At 49.1% G+C, this 18,965-nt stretch overlaps 1 protein-coding gene across 5 annotated transcripts in view; it reads right to left on the bottom strand.

Annotated features, from left to right (window-relative positions):
* Positions 1 to 18,965, bottom strand: part of BNIP2 (BCL2 interacting protein 2) — a 67,152-nt gene that overhangs the window by 19,333 nt on the left and 28,854 nt on the right. For 3 of the 5 annotated variants that reach the window (XM_073586884.1, XM_073586883.1, XM_073586885.1), the window contains 2 exons: positions 15,387 to 15,452; positions 14,072 to 14,257 (listed from right to left, as the gene is read on the bottom strand). In XM_073586884.1, coding sequence (XP_073442985.1) covers positions 14,072 to 14,257; positions 15,387 to 15,452 — 252 coding nt within the window. The remainder of the gene's footprint in view (positions 1 to 14,071; positions 14,258 to 15,386; positions 15,453 to 18,965) is intronic. The other 2 variants (XM_073586886.1, XM_073586887.1) reach the window with 1 other exon arrangement.

Below are 18,965 nucleotides of genomic sequence, written 5' to 3'. Positions count from 1 at the left end.
GCTATAGGATTGGATTGTAACACTCACTTTTCGCATGTGGCCATGCCCACCATGCGAAAAGTGAGCGCTTCATGTGCGGATGGTACCCAGGGTCTGGAGGAGAGGAGACTCTCCTCCATGCCCTGGGTACCATATAAGGAAAAAAAAAAAAAAAAAAAAAAAATCGGCAGCATCAATAGTAAAACCGGATTACTTACCGGTAATACTCTTTTGTAGAGTCCACGACAGCACCCACTGAGAGAGGGGATCCGCCCCCGGAACAGGAAACCTACAGAGAGATAAATGGGGCGGTCCCCCTCGCTCCCTCAGTTTGTGTTACCGAGAACAACGGAGGAACCGCCATACATGTTTTAGTCAAACTGTTTGGGCGATTCATCTATCTTACCCCTATGCAGTTTTAAGCTTACTAAGTTTAATCACATATCTAATTTAAATCATAATCTCCACCACCAAGGAGACCCATGTGTGAAAAAATTCTTACGGGAGGGAAGTGAGCGGGTGCTGTCGTGGACTCTACAAAAGAGTATTACCGGTAAGTAATCCGGTTTTTCCTCTTCGCCACGACAGCACCCACTGAGAGATTTTCAGAGATAATCACTTGGGCGGGCACACCGTGTTAAGGACTGATCTACCAAAAGTTAGATCCTCGGTAGAGGACAAATCTAGTCTATAGTGACTATAAAAGGTAGATGGAGAAGACCAGGTTGCAGCCTTACATATTTGTTCAATTGGGACGTTCGCCCTCTCGGCCCAGGAGGATGATATGGCTCTAGTAGAGTGCGCCTTAATCCCCAGTGGAGGGTCTTCTCCTTTTGTCAGATACGCCATTGTGATCGCATCTCTAATCCATCTGGATATCGTGCCTGATGTAACTGCAGACCCTTTCCTGCTGCCCTGGAATGAGACAAAAAGAGACCTACTCTGCCTCCAGGGACTGGTCCTATCAAGGTAGGCTAGCACAGCTCTTTTCACATCTAAGGTGTGATATTTCTCCTCGTCCTGTGTTGACGGGTTCTCATAGAATGAAGGTAGGCATATCTCTTGAGACCTATGAAATTTAGTTGCCCGTTTGGGCAGATAGGACGGGTCCGTCTTTAAAATGAGACTGTCTCGTGTTGTTAACAGGAACGGTGGGTCTACTGACAGAGCATGAAGATCACTCACTCTCCTGGCCGATAATAAGGCCACCAGCATAGCCGTTTTCAATGAGAGGCACTTTACTGATGCTGAGCTTATGGGCTCAAATGGTGCCTGAGTGAAGGCATCCAAAACCAGAGTAAGGTTCCACGCTGGAAGTCGAGGCACATGCACCGGTTCTGCTCGTTGACAGGCCGAGATAAACCGAGTCACCCATCTATTTGCTGCCACGTTATAGTTAAACAGGGCTCCTAGGGCTGACACGTGGACCTTAAGAGTGCTTACTGAGAGTCTAAGTTCTCGGCCTCTTTGTAGAAATTCTAGAATGGCCGTAATGGGTACTTCACCAGCTAGTTTTGTTGGGTGAAAGGCCAGGAACTTCCTCCACACCTTAGCATATATTTTTGTCGTGGACTCCTTCCTGCTTTGTAGCAGGGTATTGATTAGGTTCTTTGAGAAACCCTTCTGCCTCAGTAGCTCCCTTTCAAATTCCAGGCCGCTAGGTGCAGGGCTTTGGCCTGTGGATGGTAGCAGGGTCCCTGCGAGAGAAGATTCTGGTGCAGCGGCAGGATCCACGGGTCGGTTACCGACATGGCTCTCAGCCATGAAAACCACGGTCTTTTTGGCCAAAACGGGGCTATCAAGATGACCCTCGCCCTCTCCTGTCTTATTTTCCTGACTACTGTTGGTAGTAGCACCATCGGAGGAAAGGCATAGGCTAGTTGGAATGCCCAGGGTGCTTGGAGGGCATCTAGAATATCTGGGTTGTCCGACCTGTAGAGAGAAGCAAACCTTTTTACGCGCCTGTTGGCTCTGGTTGCGAATAGGTCTATCTCCGGTCTGCCCCATTCTGACGCTATCATTTCGAAGACGTCTCTGCTGAGGACCCACTCTCCCTGGTATAGGGCCTGGCGACTGAGATAGTCTGCTCGGGAGTTGTCCACTCCTCTTATATGGAGCGCTGACAAGGAGAGAAGATGGACCTCGGCCATCTCCAGAATCTTTCCAGCGATAGACATCAGTGGCATTGACCGCGTGCCTCCTTGCCGGTTTATATAGGCCACTGCGGTGGTATTGTCTGTCTGGATCTTTACGTGGGCGCCTCTTAACTGCGGGAGGAAGTGAGATATCGCATAAAAAAATCGCTGTTAGCTCCTTTACATTAGAGGAGGCCTCTATTTCATTCTCCCGCCACCAGCCTTGTACCATGTGCTCCTCTAGGTGGGCTCCCCAACCTAAGGGGCTGGCATCCGTGGTGAGTATCTTGGAGGGAGTCACCCACCACTGTACTCCCTTCGATAGATTGGAAGGAATTAACCACCATTTTAGGGATTGAACCACCTCGGGCGATAGGGACATCTTCCCTTCCAGCCGCCCCTGCAGTCTATCTATCTCCTGCAGAATAGCCCACTGTAGTTCTCTAGAGTGGAACTGAGCCCATTGCACCGCTGGAATGCATGATATCAGTGACCCCAGCAAGGACATGCCCTGTCTCAATGATATTACGGGTCTTCCTGTAGCATTCTGTACTTTGTCGATTATGGCCATTACTTTGGCGTTTGGCAGAAAGCACTCCTCAGTTACGGAGTCTACTTGCAGGCCCAAAAACCTTTGACAGGTCACTGGCTCTAGTCTGGATTTCTCCCAGTTAATTAGCCAACCCAGTGTTTGTAGGGATGAGATAATCCTAGCTATTCTTGCTTCACACTGTGAAACAGAATTCCCCACTATGAGTAGGTCGTCTAAGTAAGGGACAACTAGGGTGTCATTCAACCTTACATATGACATTACTTCCAGCATTAATTTGGTAAATACCCGAGGAGCCATGGATAGCCCGAATGGCATTGCCGCAAACTGGAAATGCTGAATCCGACCTCTGAACCAGACTGCTACCCGCAGGAACCTCTGGTGCCCTCGATATATGGGGAGATGGTAGTAGGCGTCCTTTAGGTCCAAGACCGCCATATAACACCTGGGAAACAAAAGCTTTATTGCAGACTTAATCGACTACATTTTAAACGACCTTAGTCTTAGGAAGGTATTAAGTTTCTTTAAATTTATTATAGTCCTGTAAGAGCCATCTGGTTTTGGGACTAAGAATAGAGGAGAATAAAAGCCCATCCCTGTTTCGTCGTCTGGGACCTCCACTAGGACCTGTTTAGTTAGCAGTACCGCAATCTCCATCTCCAGTGCTTCCTGCTGAGATCGGGACTTCATAGAAGTCAATAAGAAGGAGTTCGGTGGATACCGAATGAATTCTAATTTTAGGCCTGATGATACAATACTTAGGGCCCACGGGTTTGATGTCACCTTCATCCATTGGCGGCTGAATCTTAATAGCCTGCCACCTACCGGTGTAACGGTTTTATCGGGATCTGTCTCCTCTGAAGGGACGTTTCCCGAATAGGTTGCCTCTTTGCTTGGGGTCCTTATTTCCCCAGCGGTCCTGGGGTCTAAAGTCTTTCTTTTTACCGAACGGCGGCTTCCTGTAGGCCCTCCTGTTGAACGGAACATACGGGTTAGGGAACCCCTTTTTCCTCTCCCCCACTTTTGTCAAAATCTCATCCAGCTCTGTACCAAATAGGTACTTACCCTGGCAGGGTATAGCACACAATCTAGTTTTTGTTTGTGTGTCTCCTTTCCACCCCTTCAACCCTTCAACCATAAGGCCCGCCTGCCTGCATTGGTCAGTCCCGCGGCTCTAGCCGACAAGCGGAGAGAATCCGCGGAGGAGTCGGAGAGGAAGGCCGCTGCTCCCTTAATGAGGGGCATAGAGGAAAGAAGCCTACTCCTAGCTACTCCATTTTTAATATTGTCCTCCAAGTCGTTCAGCCACACCAACATAGATCTTGCCGTACATGTGGCTGCTATTGCGGGCTTAAAGGCTGCCGTACAAGCTTCCCAAGATCTTTTGAGGAATGTATCGGTCTTACGATCCGAAGAATCAGCCAAAGTTCCCGAATCCTCCACCGGCAAGGAGGATCTACGGGAGGTAGAGGCCACTGCCGCGTCCACCTTGGGGGCTCTCGACCAGGCCGTTAACTCCTCATCGTCAAAGGGATACTTACGCTTTGACGTTAAGGGGAGGAAGGTCCTCTGACCTTGTTTCTCCCATTCCCTCTTAACTAGGTCTTTTACAGCTGGGACCACTGGGAATGCTCGGAGCTTTTTACGGGAAATACCCGCAAACATTATGTCCTGAGGGGTCTTGGGGTCCTTACTCTCTGGCAACCCCATGGTATTTCGAACAGACTTCACAAGATTACTGACACTGTCCGTGGGGAAACACGTCTGATCCTCGTCCTCTGAGGAAAGGTATTCCTGGGACTTATCGGAATCTAGTTCTCCGGTATCTGACGGCGACCTTGACGCCAGCGAGACTCCTCCTTTAGATGAACGTATTTCTCTCACGGAGGAGTGGCCCCCTAGACTACTGGAACCGCCTAAGGCCCGTAGTTCCTCTCTTATCATTGCCCGGATATCCTCCTTCTTTCGTGAGGATTCCTCCTGCAAGGCCTCCTCCACACATGATTGGCATAATCTCTTTGGGTGGCCATCCGGGAGGGGCTGCGAACATAAGACACACTCTCTATGTTTCGCCTTCTCTGTTCTTTTATCCTAAAGGGGGTATGGACCAGAAAGAGAATACTATCAATTATCTAACCTGACCAAAAAACACTCACCCGTGAATTTCGTCAGCAACTACCGGCTGCGGTGTCCGGGACCCAGGCTGAGGCGAGGCATGGGACGACTTCTTTTCCTTACGTTTCTTCTCTAACGGCTCATCTTGCCTGGAAGGCCCAATGGATTCCTTCCTAGAGCTGCCACTTCTTCTGGTGCTATTGGATCTCCTCGTAGCACTGCTCTGTCTACTGCCAAGTGGGGATACCACTAGCTGACCTAATGGGAGCGAAGCTGAGTCATCTAAGGACGACATGACTGCGCACTAGCGCTGTGTCTGTGGCTTCCTTTTAAAGCCTTTGCTATAGCTGCTCCTCCTCTTTTTTTTTTTTTTTACCATTTTTTTTTTTTTCCGCCCTACTGCGCATGCGCGGGCGTTGTCCCGCGGTCTCTGCCTTCAGCCTGATCCCGGAAGTCCTCCTCCACTTCCGGGTTGCCTCTCCTGGAGCGCTGGGTCACCGCAAATAGTAATGCGGCCGGCGACACCGCGCGTCTGCGCCCCCTCTCCACGCATGGGGTCCTTCTCCTGCCGCAGGTATGACTCCCAGCAGCGCCGCTCAGCACACACCGCACAAGCCCTTCTGCCACTCGGGGGGGGGGGGGGGGGGGGGGGTGCCGGCCTCAGTACGCCCGATGGCGTTTGTGATGCGGGAGTATAGCCATAACCCCAGTGAGCTTTGGCACCACTTTCGCCTCCAGCCTCACCTGCATTACACCAGCTCTGGGGGGGGGGAATACACCTCTCCGCCCGACGCTGCCTCCGGTCCTGGGGCCCCTGCTGCTCATATTTTGCACGCAGGCGGTTACCAGACCAGGCATCCTCTTCTGGGGGTTCCTTTCCAGGAACAGGAAACCAAACTGAGGGAGCGAGGGGGACCGCCCCATTTATCTCTCTGTAGGTTTCCTGTTCCGGGGGCGGATCCCCTCTCTCAGTGGGTGCTGTCGTGGCGAAGAGGAAAAAAGACAAGTGTGACCAACCTGTCAATCACTTTTCCAAGCGATGCTTCAAATCGCTTGGAAAGCGCAAGCATTCTACAAGCTAAAAACGCTTGCAAAATGCTTGTGTTTTGCGTGAAAAGTTAACGCATGCGAACTCCGCATGCAGTTTACCTGCGCCAGGGAGTTGAGGAAATTCTGCGGACAATTCCGCAGCATTTCGGCAACGTGGGCACATAGCCTTAGAGAAACAATGAAATCAGAGGATCATCATAGCATTTTATTGACCCGTGCGCTCAAGTAGCAGAAACTAGGTTTGAGTAGAACAAACTTGGCCCTACAGAAGCATAATGACAAAAGAACACACGCAAAAGCACAAAATGATTAAAAAAAGAAAAAAATGGACTGTTTTCTCCTGGACATCTTTAGAGAGTTGAAATCTACTATTTGGAAAATAAATTCTGCAAACATTTAGGACCTTGAGAAATGCAGTAGAAAAAAACATGGATTTTTGTGAGTACTCACCGTAAAATCCTTTTCTCCGAGACGCTCATTGGGGGACACAGAGACTGTGGGTGTGTGCTTCTGCCGTCTGGAGGCTGACACTAAGTATACAAAAAAAGAGTTAGCTCCTCCTCCGCCGCATACACCCTCGCCCCCAGACCGGGCGTAACTCAGTTTAGTGCATAAGCAGTAGGAGAACGCGCCTTAAATTCAGGCAAGAAATTATACGTCTGGAAAAGGGACCACCCCGATCCTTACATAAGGATTTGTATAACTCAAAATAAGCAAAAGCCAACTGGCTAGTAGGGTGGGTGCTGTGTCCCCCAATGAGCGTCTCGGAGAAAAGGATTTTACGGTGAGTACTCACAAAAATCCATGTTTCTCCTTCGTCTCATTGGGGGACACAGAGACTGTGGGACGTTCTAAAGCAGTCCCTGGGCGGGATCTTAGCTCACCCAATCCATGCTATTTTGCGCCCCTGATTAGAGGTGCGCAACTGCTGCCTGGAGAATCTTTCTTCCCAGGCATGCATCCGAGGATGCCTGGGTATGTACGTTATAATGTTTGACAAACGTATGCAAGCTGGACCAGGTAGCTGCTTTGCACACCTGTTCCGCTGAAGCTTGGTGTCGCAGTGCCCATGAGGCACCCACTGCTCGAGCCGAGTGTGCCTTGATCCCTGCCGGAACCGGCGTGCCACTAATTTCATAAGATTCTTGGATCGTCAGGCGAACCCATCTGGCCAAAGTCGCTTTGGACGCAGCGAGCCCCTTCCGCCGCCCTTCTGGGATCACGAATAGAGAGTCTGTCCGGCGGAAAGGAGCTGTCCTTGTCACATACCTCCTAAGAGCTCTTACCAGATCCAAGGTGTGCAATGCCTTTTCTATCCTGTGCACCGGTGCCGGGCAAAACGAGGGTAAGACAATGTCTTCGTTGATATGGAATGCAGAGACAACCTTCGGCAAGAAGGGAGGAGCTGGCCTTAAAACTACCTTATCCTTATAAAAGGTCAGGAACGGCGGTTTACAAGATAAAGCCGCCAATTCCGAAACCCGTCTAATAGACGTAATAGCTACCAGAAAAACGACCTTCCTGGACAGGTAAGGTAAGGAAACCTCTTGTAACGGTTCGAAAGGAGCCTCTTGAAGGGCCCTGAGCACCAAGTTCAGGTCCCATGATTCCGTCGGCGCCTTATAGGGGGGTACTAAATGTGCGACCCCCTGCATAAACGTCCTAACCTGCCAGACCGAAGCGACCTTTCGTTGGAAAAGCACCGACAGAGCCGAGATCTGCGTTCTGAGCGAACTCGGAGCCAATCCTGCGTCCAGCCCTGCCTGCAGAAAAGCCAGTACGTTGGGGATCGAAAAAACCAGAGGAGCCACTCCGCGATCCCTACACCAACGGAAAAAAACTTCCCAAGTCCGATGATATACTCTCGCCGAGGAAGGCTTTCGGGCACTCACCATCGTGGCTACCACATCGCGCCTGAATCCTGCCTGTGTTAACAGCCAAGATTCAATGGCCACGCCGTCAAACACAGGGCCCCTAAGTTCGGATGGTAGATCGGCCCTTGGGACAGCAAGTCCGGGCGATCTGGGAGACGCCAGGGTACGTCCACCACTAGCTGAACCAGATCTGCATACCAGGCCCGCCGAGGCCAGTCTGGGGCCAGCAGAATTGCTGGAACCTTCTCTCTCCTTAACTTCCTGATGACTCTTGGAAGGAGAGGTAGCGGGGGGAACAAGTACGGGAGACAAAACTGGCTCCACGGAAGCACCAGAGCGTCTGCTGCGATTGCCTGTGGGTCGAGGGATCGAGCGACGAACCTTTGTACTTTGGCGTTCTCTCTGGATGCCATAAGGTCCACGTCCGGTGTCCCCCACCGTTGGCAGATCTGTTGAAAAACCTCGGGGTGCAGGGACCATTCCCCTGCCGCGACCCTCTGTCGGCTGAGGAAATCTGCCGCCCAGTTTTCGACTCCCGGAATGTGCACCGCTGAGATTACCACGCGGTTCTTCTCTGCCCAACGCAGTACCAGCCCGACCTCGCGCATGGCTGCCTGGCTGCGCGTGCCCCCTTGATGGTTGACATATGCTACTGCTGTAGCATTGTCCGACTGAATGCGCACCGGCCGGTGTCTCAGAAAACACTGGAAATGTTGCAGGGCCAATCGTATTGCCCGTATCTCCAGAATGTTGATCGGGAGAATTATCTCCTGACTGGACCACCGCCCCTGGGCTGTGTGACTCTGGAAAACTGCTCCCCAACCATGCAGGCTTGCATCGGTCGTCACCACTAACCACTGCTCCGGGGGAAAAGGTTTCCCCTGGACCAGGGACGAGTCGCGAGTCCACCACCGGAGTGAATGTCGGACCAGCGGAGACAACTTGCACCGATGACTGAGAGAAAGCAGCCTCCGGTCCCATGCAGACAAGAGCGCATGCTGAAGCGGACGGAGATGGAACTGGGCAAACGGGATTGCCTCCATCGCCGCCACCATTCTGCCCAACACACTCATGCCGTACCGGATGGGTCTGGTGCCCGGCTGCAGAAGGTTGCGTACTCCTTGCTTGATTTTTTGCGCCTTGTCCTGAGGGAGGATCACCAGCCCCCGGGAGGTATCGAAAATCATGCCTAGGAACACGATTCTTTGGGCTGGAACCAAGGACGACTTGCTCCGATTGATTAACCAGCCTAGACGGGCCAGGGTATCCAGCGTGATACTGACATTCTCCTGGCACGCCTGAAACGACGGCCCCTTTACCAACAGGTCGTCCAGGTAAGGTAGTACCGTTATGCCCCGAGCATGCAGGATGGCCATAACCACCGCCATTATCTTCGTAAAGACTCTGGGAGCAGTGGCCAGACCGAAAGGCAGAGCAACAAATTGAAAATGTCGCCCTCCGATCGCAAAACGCAGGAACCTCTGGTGTGGAGGAAAAATCGGAATGTGCAGATATGCATCCTGCACATCGATCGAGGCCAGGAACTCCCCTGGATCCATGGCTGCAATGACCGAACGGAGGGATTCCATCCGGAACCGCCTGACTCTGATGAATTTGTTCAGGATTTTTAGATCTAGTACTGGCCTTACTGTCCCGTCTCTTTTGGGGACCGAAAACAGGTTGGAGTAAAAACCTTGTGCCTCTTCGCTTTTCGGCACTGGGACAATGACCCCGTTGCGCTGTAGCGTCATTATGGCCTGTAACAAACCCTCTGCCTGCGATCCTGTTCCGGAAAACCGGGAATGAAAGAATTGCCGTGGCGGGAGTCCGACAAACTCTATCTTGTACCCGGACGATATCAGTTCTGCCACCCAGGCGTCGCGTGCCACTGCGACCCAAACGTGGCTGAACTTTAGTAGGCGTCCGCCCACCCTGTCGTCCGTAGGTACGAAGCGCCTCGAGTCATTTTGCTGGAGGCTTTTGGGATCTGGCCCCCCTCGTTCTGGGCAAACGGCCTCGGCCTCTGCCCAGCGGATTGGCTCTGTAAGAGATTTGCCTTTCCCTAATCTGACCATCATTTGCGGAGGTGGATACTCTGGCCGAAGTCCCCCTCCAGGGGTTACGAAAGGGCCGAAAACGCCTCTGTGTCTGCCTGAATGCTGGCCAAGTCCTCTGCTGCGGGAGGAAACTACTCCTCCCCCCCGTGGCTTCTGAGATAAGCTTATCAAGCTTCTCACCGAACAACCGATTGCCCTGAAAAGGCAATGAGGTCAAGGATTTTTTGGAGATAGAATCCGCTTTCCATAATCTCAGCCATAATGCTCGCCTAACGGCGATTGCATTTGCTGCTGCCACAGCAGAACACTCGGCCGCGTCCAGAGAGGCGCTGACGAGAAAATCACTTGCCCCTGATATCTGATTTGTAACCTCCAAGACCTCCGCAGGCAGATCTCTGTCCTGGAGGGCATTATGCAGAGCGTCTGCCCATGAAACCATGGCCTTAGCCACCCAAGTAGCCGCAAAGGAGGGGGCCAGGGCCGACCCCGCTGCCTCATACACTGAGCGGGCAAGCCCCTCTATAAGGCGATCAGTTGGGTCCTTGATAGAAGAACCGCTGGGTATCGACAATAGTGATCTTGACGCTAAACGTGATACCGGTGGGTCCACTACTGGCGACTCCACCCATCCTTTATGGAGTTCAGGAGGAAACGGATACTTCGCTTGCAGCGCTTTTTGCATTGCAAAACGCTTATCCGGGTGTTCCCTATGTTTCTGGACTAGCTCCTCGAACTCCGGATGTGTGGCAAACCTTCTATGCGGTCGCCTGGTCTTCTTGAAGGAGACCTTGTGACCTGAGGCCGTGGACACATCGTCCTCGATCTCTAAAGTCTGGTTGACTGCCTCAATGAGGCTGTCCACCGAGTCTTGGTATCCCAGGCTTTCTGGATTCCAGGCCTCCTCTCCCTCCTCCTCGCCCTCATCCTGCTCGCTTCCCGAGCTCGGCGACGGGGAACGAGATGCCCTAATACCCGCCGCCGAAACCCCAGAGGGTCCGGCCGACGGGGAACGAGCTCTTTTGCTAAGAGCTTGTCTGGTGCTGGAGCGGCCTCTAACGGTCGGAGGGTCCTGAGACGTGGACGAGCTGTCTTCCGCTGGCAGACCACCATCCTTGTCCCTGCCCGGGCCTCGAAGAGACTCAATTGCCCTTGTAAGGGACATCATAGAGTGTGATAAAGACACCACCCATTCTGGGGGGTCCTGACTTCTGGGCTCTGCAACAATGGGGGGCTCCTGGGCTCGCTCCGACTCGCAGGCTTCACAAAATTTATCTGGCTGCGCCTTAGGCAGCCTGACCCCACAGGAAACGCAAACAGCATATAGGAAAGAATGAGCTTTCCCTTTGCCAGACATATTGCAGGGTAGGGTAGGAGGAGGAGGATAACCCCTTCCTTGACCACTAGTGCGGCACTCGAAACGGGGTTGCACTCACCCACCGGTAATGTCCACCTTGCGTCTCTTCCACGGGGCGTGCGGCGTTACTCGCCGGGGCACTTGCGGCGCACTCCGGGAGATAGGCGGCGGCTTCCGGCCGCACTTTGCAAGGAAAAGAGGAGAGGGAGGGGGGCGGAGCTCCCCGGTGTCTGTGCGCGCCCGCCGCTCTCCGCCCCCGGAAGTTAGTGGGCGGAACTTCCGGCTACCCCCGGAAGTCGGCGGGCGGGCGCGCGGAACTCCGGACCTTCCCATACAGCGGGGACCGCGGCCGCCGCTGGCCGCACTACACGTGCGGCGTTCGAGGGAGGAGGGCGGGAGCTCCCCGGTAACTGAGCGCGCCTGCCGCTCTCCGCCCCCGGAAGTTAGTGGGCGGGGCTTCCGGCTACCCCCGGAAGTCGGCCGGCGGGCGGGCGGCTCGGGCCTCACCACACAGCGCGGCCGCCGACGGGGCTCTGGCTACACTCCACGCCCATCAACAAGAGAGGTGAGCCGGGCCTCCCCCCTGTGGCTTCTGCGCCGTGGGCTTGTGGTGCTCTCAACCCCATCCCTGCCAGCCCGACCTGACCGGGAGGGGGAGGCTACTGCACCAGTCTTCGACGCTTCGCTCCCTTGGCTCACCTGCGCCTCCAGGACCACCCCTGGTGTCCTACCTAGGGGTGGTCGGGGCATTAATGCATTCCCACGTTGCAGGAGAGTAACAACGTGGAGGATCACTCACACGTGCTCGCCCGCTGGGGTTCATGGGGAACCGAATCCTTTTATCAGGATGCGTTGCCACCTCTTTAGAAAAATAACAAAGAAAAATAGTTGTCTGGGGAAAAGTCCCAGATGTGTCCCTCGGTGCGGGAGAGAAAACACGTGGAGGGCTACTCACACGTGGTCGCCCGTTGATGATTTGGGGAGATCGGACCCTCTCTATAGGATCCGTCGCCCCTATCTTATCTTCATAGAAAGAGACCAAAAAAAAAAAAAAAAATCTAGTCTGGAGCTCCAGACTGCGTGTGCCTCCATCAGACACTAAGCAAAAAACTGAGTTACGCCCGGTCTGGGGGCGAGGGTGTATGCGGCGGAGGAGGAGCTAACTCTTTTTTTGTATACTTAGTGTCAGCCTCCAGACGGCAGAAGCACACACCCACAGTCTCTGTGTCCCCCAATGAGACGAAGGAGAAATACCTGCAGAAATAAGCAAGGGGCTTACAGAGGCAGGCATTGTTGCCAAAGCTTGCGCAACCAAGTGTTAGTGAAGGAAGCCATAAATCCCATCCATGCCATGTACTATGCTTTTTTATTTTGATTTTTGAAGTGACCGCATGTATTGTGATAGGACAACATTTAAAATATTCTAATACATAGAGTGTAAATAACCAATTATTTCTGAAGATATTGGCCTTTATGAATAATCGAGGGTGGCAGTGATGTCAAGCACAACTGTATAGTCCATGTATTCTAATGAATGAACATAAAAGGGCCAGGTTACAATATCATCAATCACCTTTGACCATTAACAATGTGAACTATTGGAGCCACCAGGATGCACCACCATAATGACTACAGCCAATCAGAAGCTGTAGCAGTCAAATGTGTGACATTTTCTGCAAGACCAGAACAATTTGGTGCTCGTCTGCTAACAACTTCCCTGAGAGGAGAATATTTATAGATTTTTTGTGGAAAGCGATCCCCAGCAATGTGTGAACATACCCTTACAGAAAAGAGTGTTTCAACACATCTCATATTTTGAGGCCGATAGATTATGTTTGGCCAAAAAACATTATTTGGGCACCACAGATGCAGGTGACAGGCCATGGAGACCATAACCTGCATCTGTTCTATCTAGTAGCCTGAAATGTACCCATTTATATCTTCAGAAATCATTAATAAATGAATAATTGTAATATATCTTTTTAGGAAAAAGGTCAAACCTTCCCCATTTTTGTGCAGAATCTCTCCCAAATTTAATAAGCCTGTAGGTTCTCTTTATGGGTATGTCCACACGATGTCTTTTAGACACTGGCATACCCACAGAGTTATTGAGGCGACTTCTTTCACATCTCTTTTTCATACATAAGATAGTGAAGCCACCTGAAGAATTGTCAGATTACTACTTTTAAAGCCTGAAGTGGTTAAAAGAAGAGAGAATAGATGAAACATATGAACAGCAATTCATTTTGACATTGCTGTGCTTATGTTCATTATTTTGGCATTTTATTAGCGCTTTTTCAGGTAGGTTCCAGGAGGAATCAGCCAGAAAAGAAATGATCTGCGCACATACCCTAAGGATCCGGAAACCTCCTTATTTTATTAAAAAGTCTGTGCGCTGTGGACAGGAGGTAAGAGGGAGGAGGGGTGTGCAGGTGCAGTTTCTTTCCTCAGTGTGTCTGAGACTGCATGAGGAGGGGCACAGCAGCTGGAGCGGACGGGCTCAGAGCAAACAATACAGCTCTTGCATCTCACCAAGAAGAGCCCACCCCTTCAGCAAGCATGGAAAGAGAAAAAAAGTCCATTAGCGAAAACCAGCAGAGTGCAAGAAAAAGACCAAAATCATTTCTTGTGGTTAGATGTAGACACAGACAGACAAAACCCATGACATTTGGCTTTACACAGGGAATTGCAGGTTATAACTGTTGCATCTGGGGAAAGAGGACTTCTCTATAAGCAAGCTGCATTTAGAGGATTAGCACTAATCCAGCTCTATGTATTCAAGGTCCCCATAAACCATGCGGCTCACGAGTTAAGCGCCTCTGGCATCTAAAAGTCATTATACTGCAGGAATGGCTTATCTCACAGACACGGGGAATACTATCGACCGAGTCACTACGAGCGCTAAAATAATTGCATGTAAATCATACTAAATACACAGCATGAAATAAATCCATTACCTTCCCATTCAAATTCATTGCTGTTTTCAGACGGTGTATCAAGATCATCTAAATCCAAATCTCCACTTTCATCCAAGTCTTCAGATAAGATGGAGCCTTCGCTGCGATCCAGAGTTAAGCTTAGGTTGGGAGCCATGAGTTTCTTCTTTGCTTTTTTACTGCCATTTATTTCCTCTGGACTAGGTACTAATAAGAAGAAAAAAAACAAAAAGATATGAGCACAAGTGTCACATACAAGTTCTGACAAGTCTCATCGGATACATAAATGTGTGCATCACAACATGGGAGAGCATGAGTAATAAAGGCGGGATGGGAACGCTTCTCGCAGAAAATAAAAGCATGGAAAACCATGAGGTATGCCATCTGCGATTGGTATTGGCATGTAGTGGTCTTGAAATTGCCTTAAGAGAACATGCTTATGAATCATCATTTCACCAAATGGTGAATTGCATCCTTATAATATATAAAAATGGGTCAACTCACAGTTGAAAAAGTAAAAAAAAAAAAACAAAAAAAAACAGTACTCATCTTTTTGCCCTAGCAATCCAGTGCGGTCAGTGGACGCAGCAGCCAACACCATACTGTACTAGCACCATAGCTTAGCCCTGAGGTATGACGACAGTAGGACACGACTGGTCACTTGTAGATAAAGGCTGGGAGGACCCCAGGAGTTTATTAGCCAGATCACAGTCGACTACGCTTTCCTATACAGTAAAAGAAAGGTATCCACGCATACTGCCCCAACAGTGACCAAAAGGACACCCATGGACTGCGTTGATTGAATGGGGTCCTATATGGAAATACAGACTAAATGTAAAGCTATAAAGCAGTGTGCACACACATAAGCTCTAAGGAAAGGCACACTCCATCCCTACGACTCCATACTACAGAGCTCTAGGCATCCTGGGAGCTACTGCCCGATGGATTTGTAAAGTGCTGTATTCCAGGAGTATTCTAGATACAGCCAGAATATGAAATCAGAGACATACGGAGGTACAGCACACCCCAAGCCATAAGATGTGCAGAGGCTGAATATAATACTGTCCATAGCTGGAGTTCTCTGCCCCATATATCCTTAGAAAGCCAAAGGTTTAGTTGTAATTCTTTAGTGCCAACAGTCTCCTATCCACATGTATATGCTATTATATGTGTAGGTTACACAATGTGATCTGTATGAGAGAAGTCATGCCTTGTCATAATCTTCTTCAGAAGGAAGTGAGTCAGGACGGTGCAGACACAAGGACAAACCACAGATGTTAGTTAATACAGCAGGCACAGAGTAGCATGCAGATATAGCTAGGAGGTAGATACTTGCGTGAGTTAGGAGATGCTGAGAAAGGGGTACAGTAAACTGACTGATCCAGCACTGGAAATGCCCAAGCTAAAGCAGACACACAGGGTCCACAGACAATAAAGGGACACAAAACATACATATATTAAAGGAGGAATACGGAGAAGAAATATTTCTACAGAGAAAAACTAATCACTTTATAGCCATGTTTTGTATTACTTGTATTCCGCAAGCGCGTCGTCATCAGAGGTCATTCCAGCAATGCATCCCTGGGAACGGAACTTGCTGGCAGCACCGCTAAGGGCCGGGCGGACTCTGGGGGGCCGACAGAAGGTGAGTATATCCCTATTTTTTATTTTAATTCTATTTTTACAGGAATTTGGTACCCAGGGCCTGGAGGAGAGTCTCCTCTCCTCCAGACCCTGGGTACCATCCGCACATGAAGCGCTCACTTTACGCAAGGTGGGCATAGCCACATGCATAAAGTGAGCATTTCAATGCAATCCCATGGCGGCGGAATCGCTGCGAATCTGCAAAATTAATGGACAAGCTGTGGATTTTACCGCTATGCGATTCCGAAGCGGAAAAATCCGCAGCATTGGCAAAGCAACTGCAGAATCCCATAGGATTGCATGAATGTGTTTTGTTAGTGTTTTTTAAGCTTTTCCGCTGCGGCAAAAACACTTGAAAAACGCAATGTGGGCACACAGCCCAAGATGTCCAAGAAACTGTGATGTGCTGCAACAAGCACCATTGTATTTAGTGGCATTTTTTTGTTACTTTTGTCACAATTAGTTTGTGCATTTTTTAAGTTATAGGAAAGCACATTGAGAAAAATGCCTGAAAAAGCAGCATACCCAGAGCATGCTGTAACCTGGATAGAACTTGCCTAAACCCATGTGTTCCAATATGGTAAAAATAAAGAAATAAATGGACAAAGTTTAACAACAAACAAAAATGTGCAAATTTGCAGATTATACCAACAAACTGGCAAAAAGTCCAAAATGATACTATGGCTGCTCTCTTGGCAGTAATACCACCTGCTTTGCAGCGCAATCCTGGCATTCTTTAGGTACGGATTACACGTCTGCTTTGTCTACAGTACATATTTATTGATGTTAGTTTTATACATCAAAAATTATGCGAAAACTGTTACAGCATTTTTTTTCACTTTCTCATCGCTTATGGGTGGAAAAAAAATTACAAAACTCATGATAGATGTGACATGCTACAGATTTAGAAAACACTGCAGTTCTCAAAATCAGGCAGAAAATAACATAAGCGTGTGTGGGATTCCTGACCTTGCCTAGCTTTTATTGGTACTGTAAAGGCAGAATTTAATTTGCTTATATATTAAAAAAAAAGAACATAGCCTAAAAGTTAAGATGGCCTAGCTGTAGCTTTTACTATGAAAAGACAAAAAAAAAAAAAATAGAAAATCATGCCTCCTGTTCACATTATTTGCTAAATGCAGAGCTGAGGTGGAAAAAAGGACATGACGAGCGGCGGATAGGATTTGGGACGAGGCGCACACAGGAGTGCGCTCATCTGATGCTCATTCTTCATGATGAGGCGTGCACCCCCTCCTGAATCAGGAGCGTTTGACTCCAGTAACGTCAGTCTTGATACATCCGGCTTAATGACTACAGCTTCACAATTTTATGAAAGCCATTAGTGGCTGGAGTCCCTGGTCGGGGTGGGGGTGGGTGGGGGGGGAATAGCGCATTTTAGTAGTAATAGATGAAGCTCATTATGGCCTCAAGCGTCACATTCTGTACGACACCCCAATGTATAGGGGGATACAGTGGAATACAACTGTAACATCTTATTACGGGTTTTCTGACAGTACCCATATTCAACAGACGCTCCCAAAATTGTAACATATCTGACTGATTATCAGGATGCTACGCTTTAGCTTAAAATGAATAGGGGTGGCTACATAAAAGGTGCTCGAAGTACAAATACACAAAACTCCACCTCACTCTATCCCCCATAACAATATAAATGTATGACGACATGGTGGTGGGCAGCCACTCAGGATCCCTGGCACAGGCATTAGGCTCAGCCTCCTCTGCCTAGATTGGGGGGCATGGCTGATGCACAATGTGGAGAACAGTAAAGAACTCCTCACTCTCGCTGGAGGGTTTCACAACATGTCATCCCGCAGGCTTCCCCAGTGGTGACCATGCGCTCAGCAATGCTGATAAATAGATGTGTGTGGACATACGCAACATACAACTATAAAACTGGGGGGTGCTGTACTAATGAGCTATCATTTTTTTTATATATTTTATATGTTACACAACTAGGAAGCAAACTATATGTACCTAAACGCTAAACTTTACTGCGAGGACGGTAAAAGCAGCCTTAAAAGGGTTAAATCGCACTTTTTCTTTCACTTTCTCATAGGAAGAACAAGCTCCTCAACAGCACTGACAGGAGTGAGGCTTACAGAGATAGCTATTTCTCCTGTCATCATGATGATTAGCGTTGTGATCAGTCATCTTGTGACTGATCAATCATGCCGATCGGCGAGCAGGACAGCTGGGATTGGCATCGTATCTGAGCTCCGTGATGATCAGCTGTCTGTCTATACACGCACGCAGGCAGAGGCTTGTCACTCTCTGTCAGCCGGCAGGGAGAAGCCTCCGGAGACCAGCCTGCACGACTAGTCACCTTTGTGGATTGGTACTCCATGGCGATTAAAAGTAAGTTTTTCTCCAAAACGCCACAGTGTTTCAGAGTAAAACATACATGGTTTTGGTCGCAGAGCCAGGGGCAGATACATGTTGTCCATGCTTTGAGCAACATGCATCAGCTAAAATAAAAATTACCTTTCAAGAAAAAAAAAAAGCCAGTTTATAAAAACATTCTTCTGGCTCGCATGCTCAAAACAAGCAAGAAATCGGCTAAAGTGTATTGTATGATATATATATAAAAAAAACAAACAAACATGGCAACTTGTTCTAAAATCAGCGGCACTCTGGATGGTGTGCGGTACAACAGCTTAGGTTCATTTACACGAATGGGATTCAGCAGCAAAAAAGCCTCTATCTTTATATATGGACGTGCAAGACCTTTAAGAGGACTAAAAATGTTCATCCTCAATGTACACAAATGATCACCTATTTACTAGAATGTCTTTTTAACAAAGGTTCGCAGTCTGACCTTTTCTTTTTGTCTTTCAGGAAAATATGGAGAAATATTCCTTTAGGGCTCATACTCATCTGTGAGGAAAACAGACCAGAGCAATCCGATAAAAAAAAAAAGAAAAAAAAGAAAGAAAATCGGATTGCACTCTGACCAATGTTAATCTATGAGTCCCTGCTCATCTGCAATCTTTTTTCTCAGCTCAAATCAGACTGAGAAAGAAATCGCGGCATGCTACATGATGCTGTATTTCGGACTAGACTCGCCAATGCAAATCAATGGGTGTGGTTTAAAAAAAAAAAAAAATAGGATCGTACTGGCATGAAAGTCACATGACACTCGTCCCACTTTTCTGGACAGAAATTGGACCTTTTTTTCCCTCACAGTGATAGATATGAGCCCTTCGTTATAGAACAGCATAAAAATAATAATCGCTGTACATTTTTGTTAGAT

The sequence above is a fragment of the Dendrobates tinctorius genome, unplaced genomic scaffold (genome assembly GCF_039654945.1).
Source record: "Dendrobates tinctorius isolate UK_male_01 unplaced genomic scaffold, ASM3965494v1 ptg000097l, whole genome shotgun sequence".
NCBI lineage: Eukaryota > Metazoa > Chordata > Amphibia > Anura > Dendrobatidae > Dendrobates > Dendrobates tinctorius.
The sequence above is the reverse complement of the archived record's forward strand: the minus strand, read 5'-3'. Positions and strand labels throughout refer to the sequence as shown.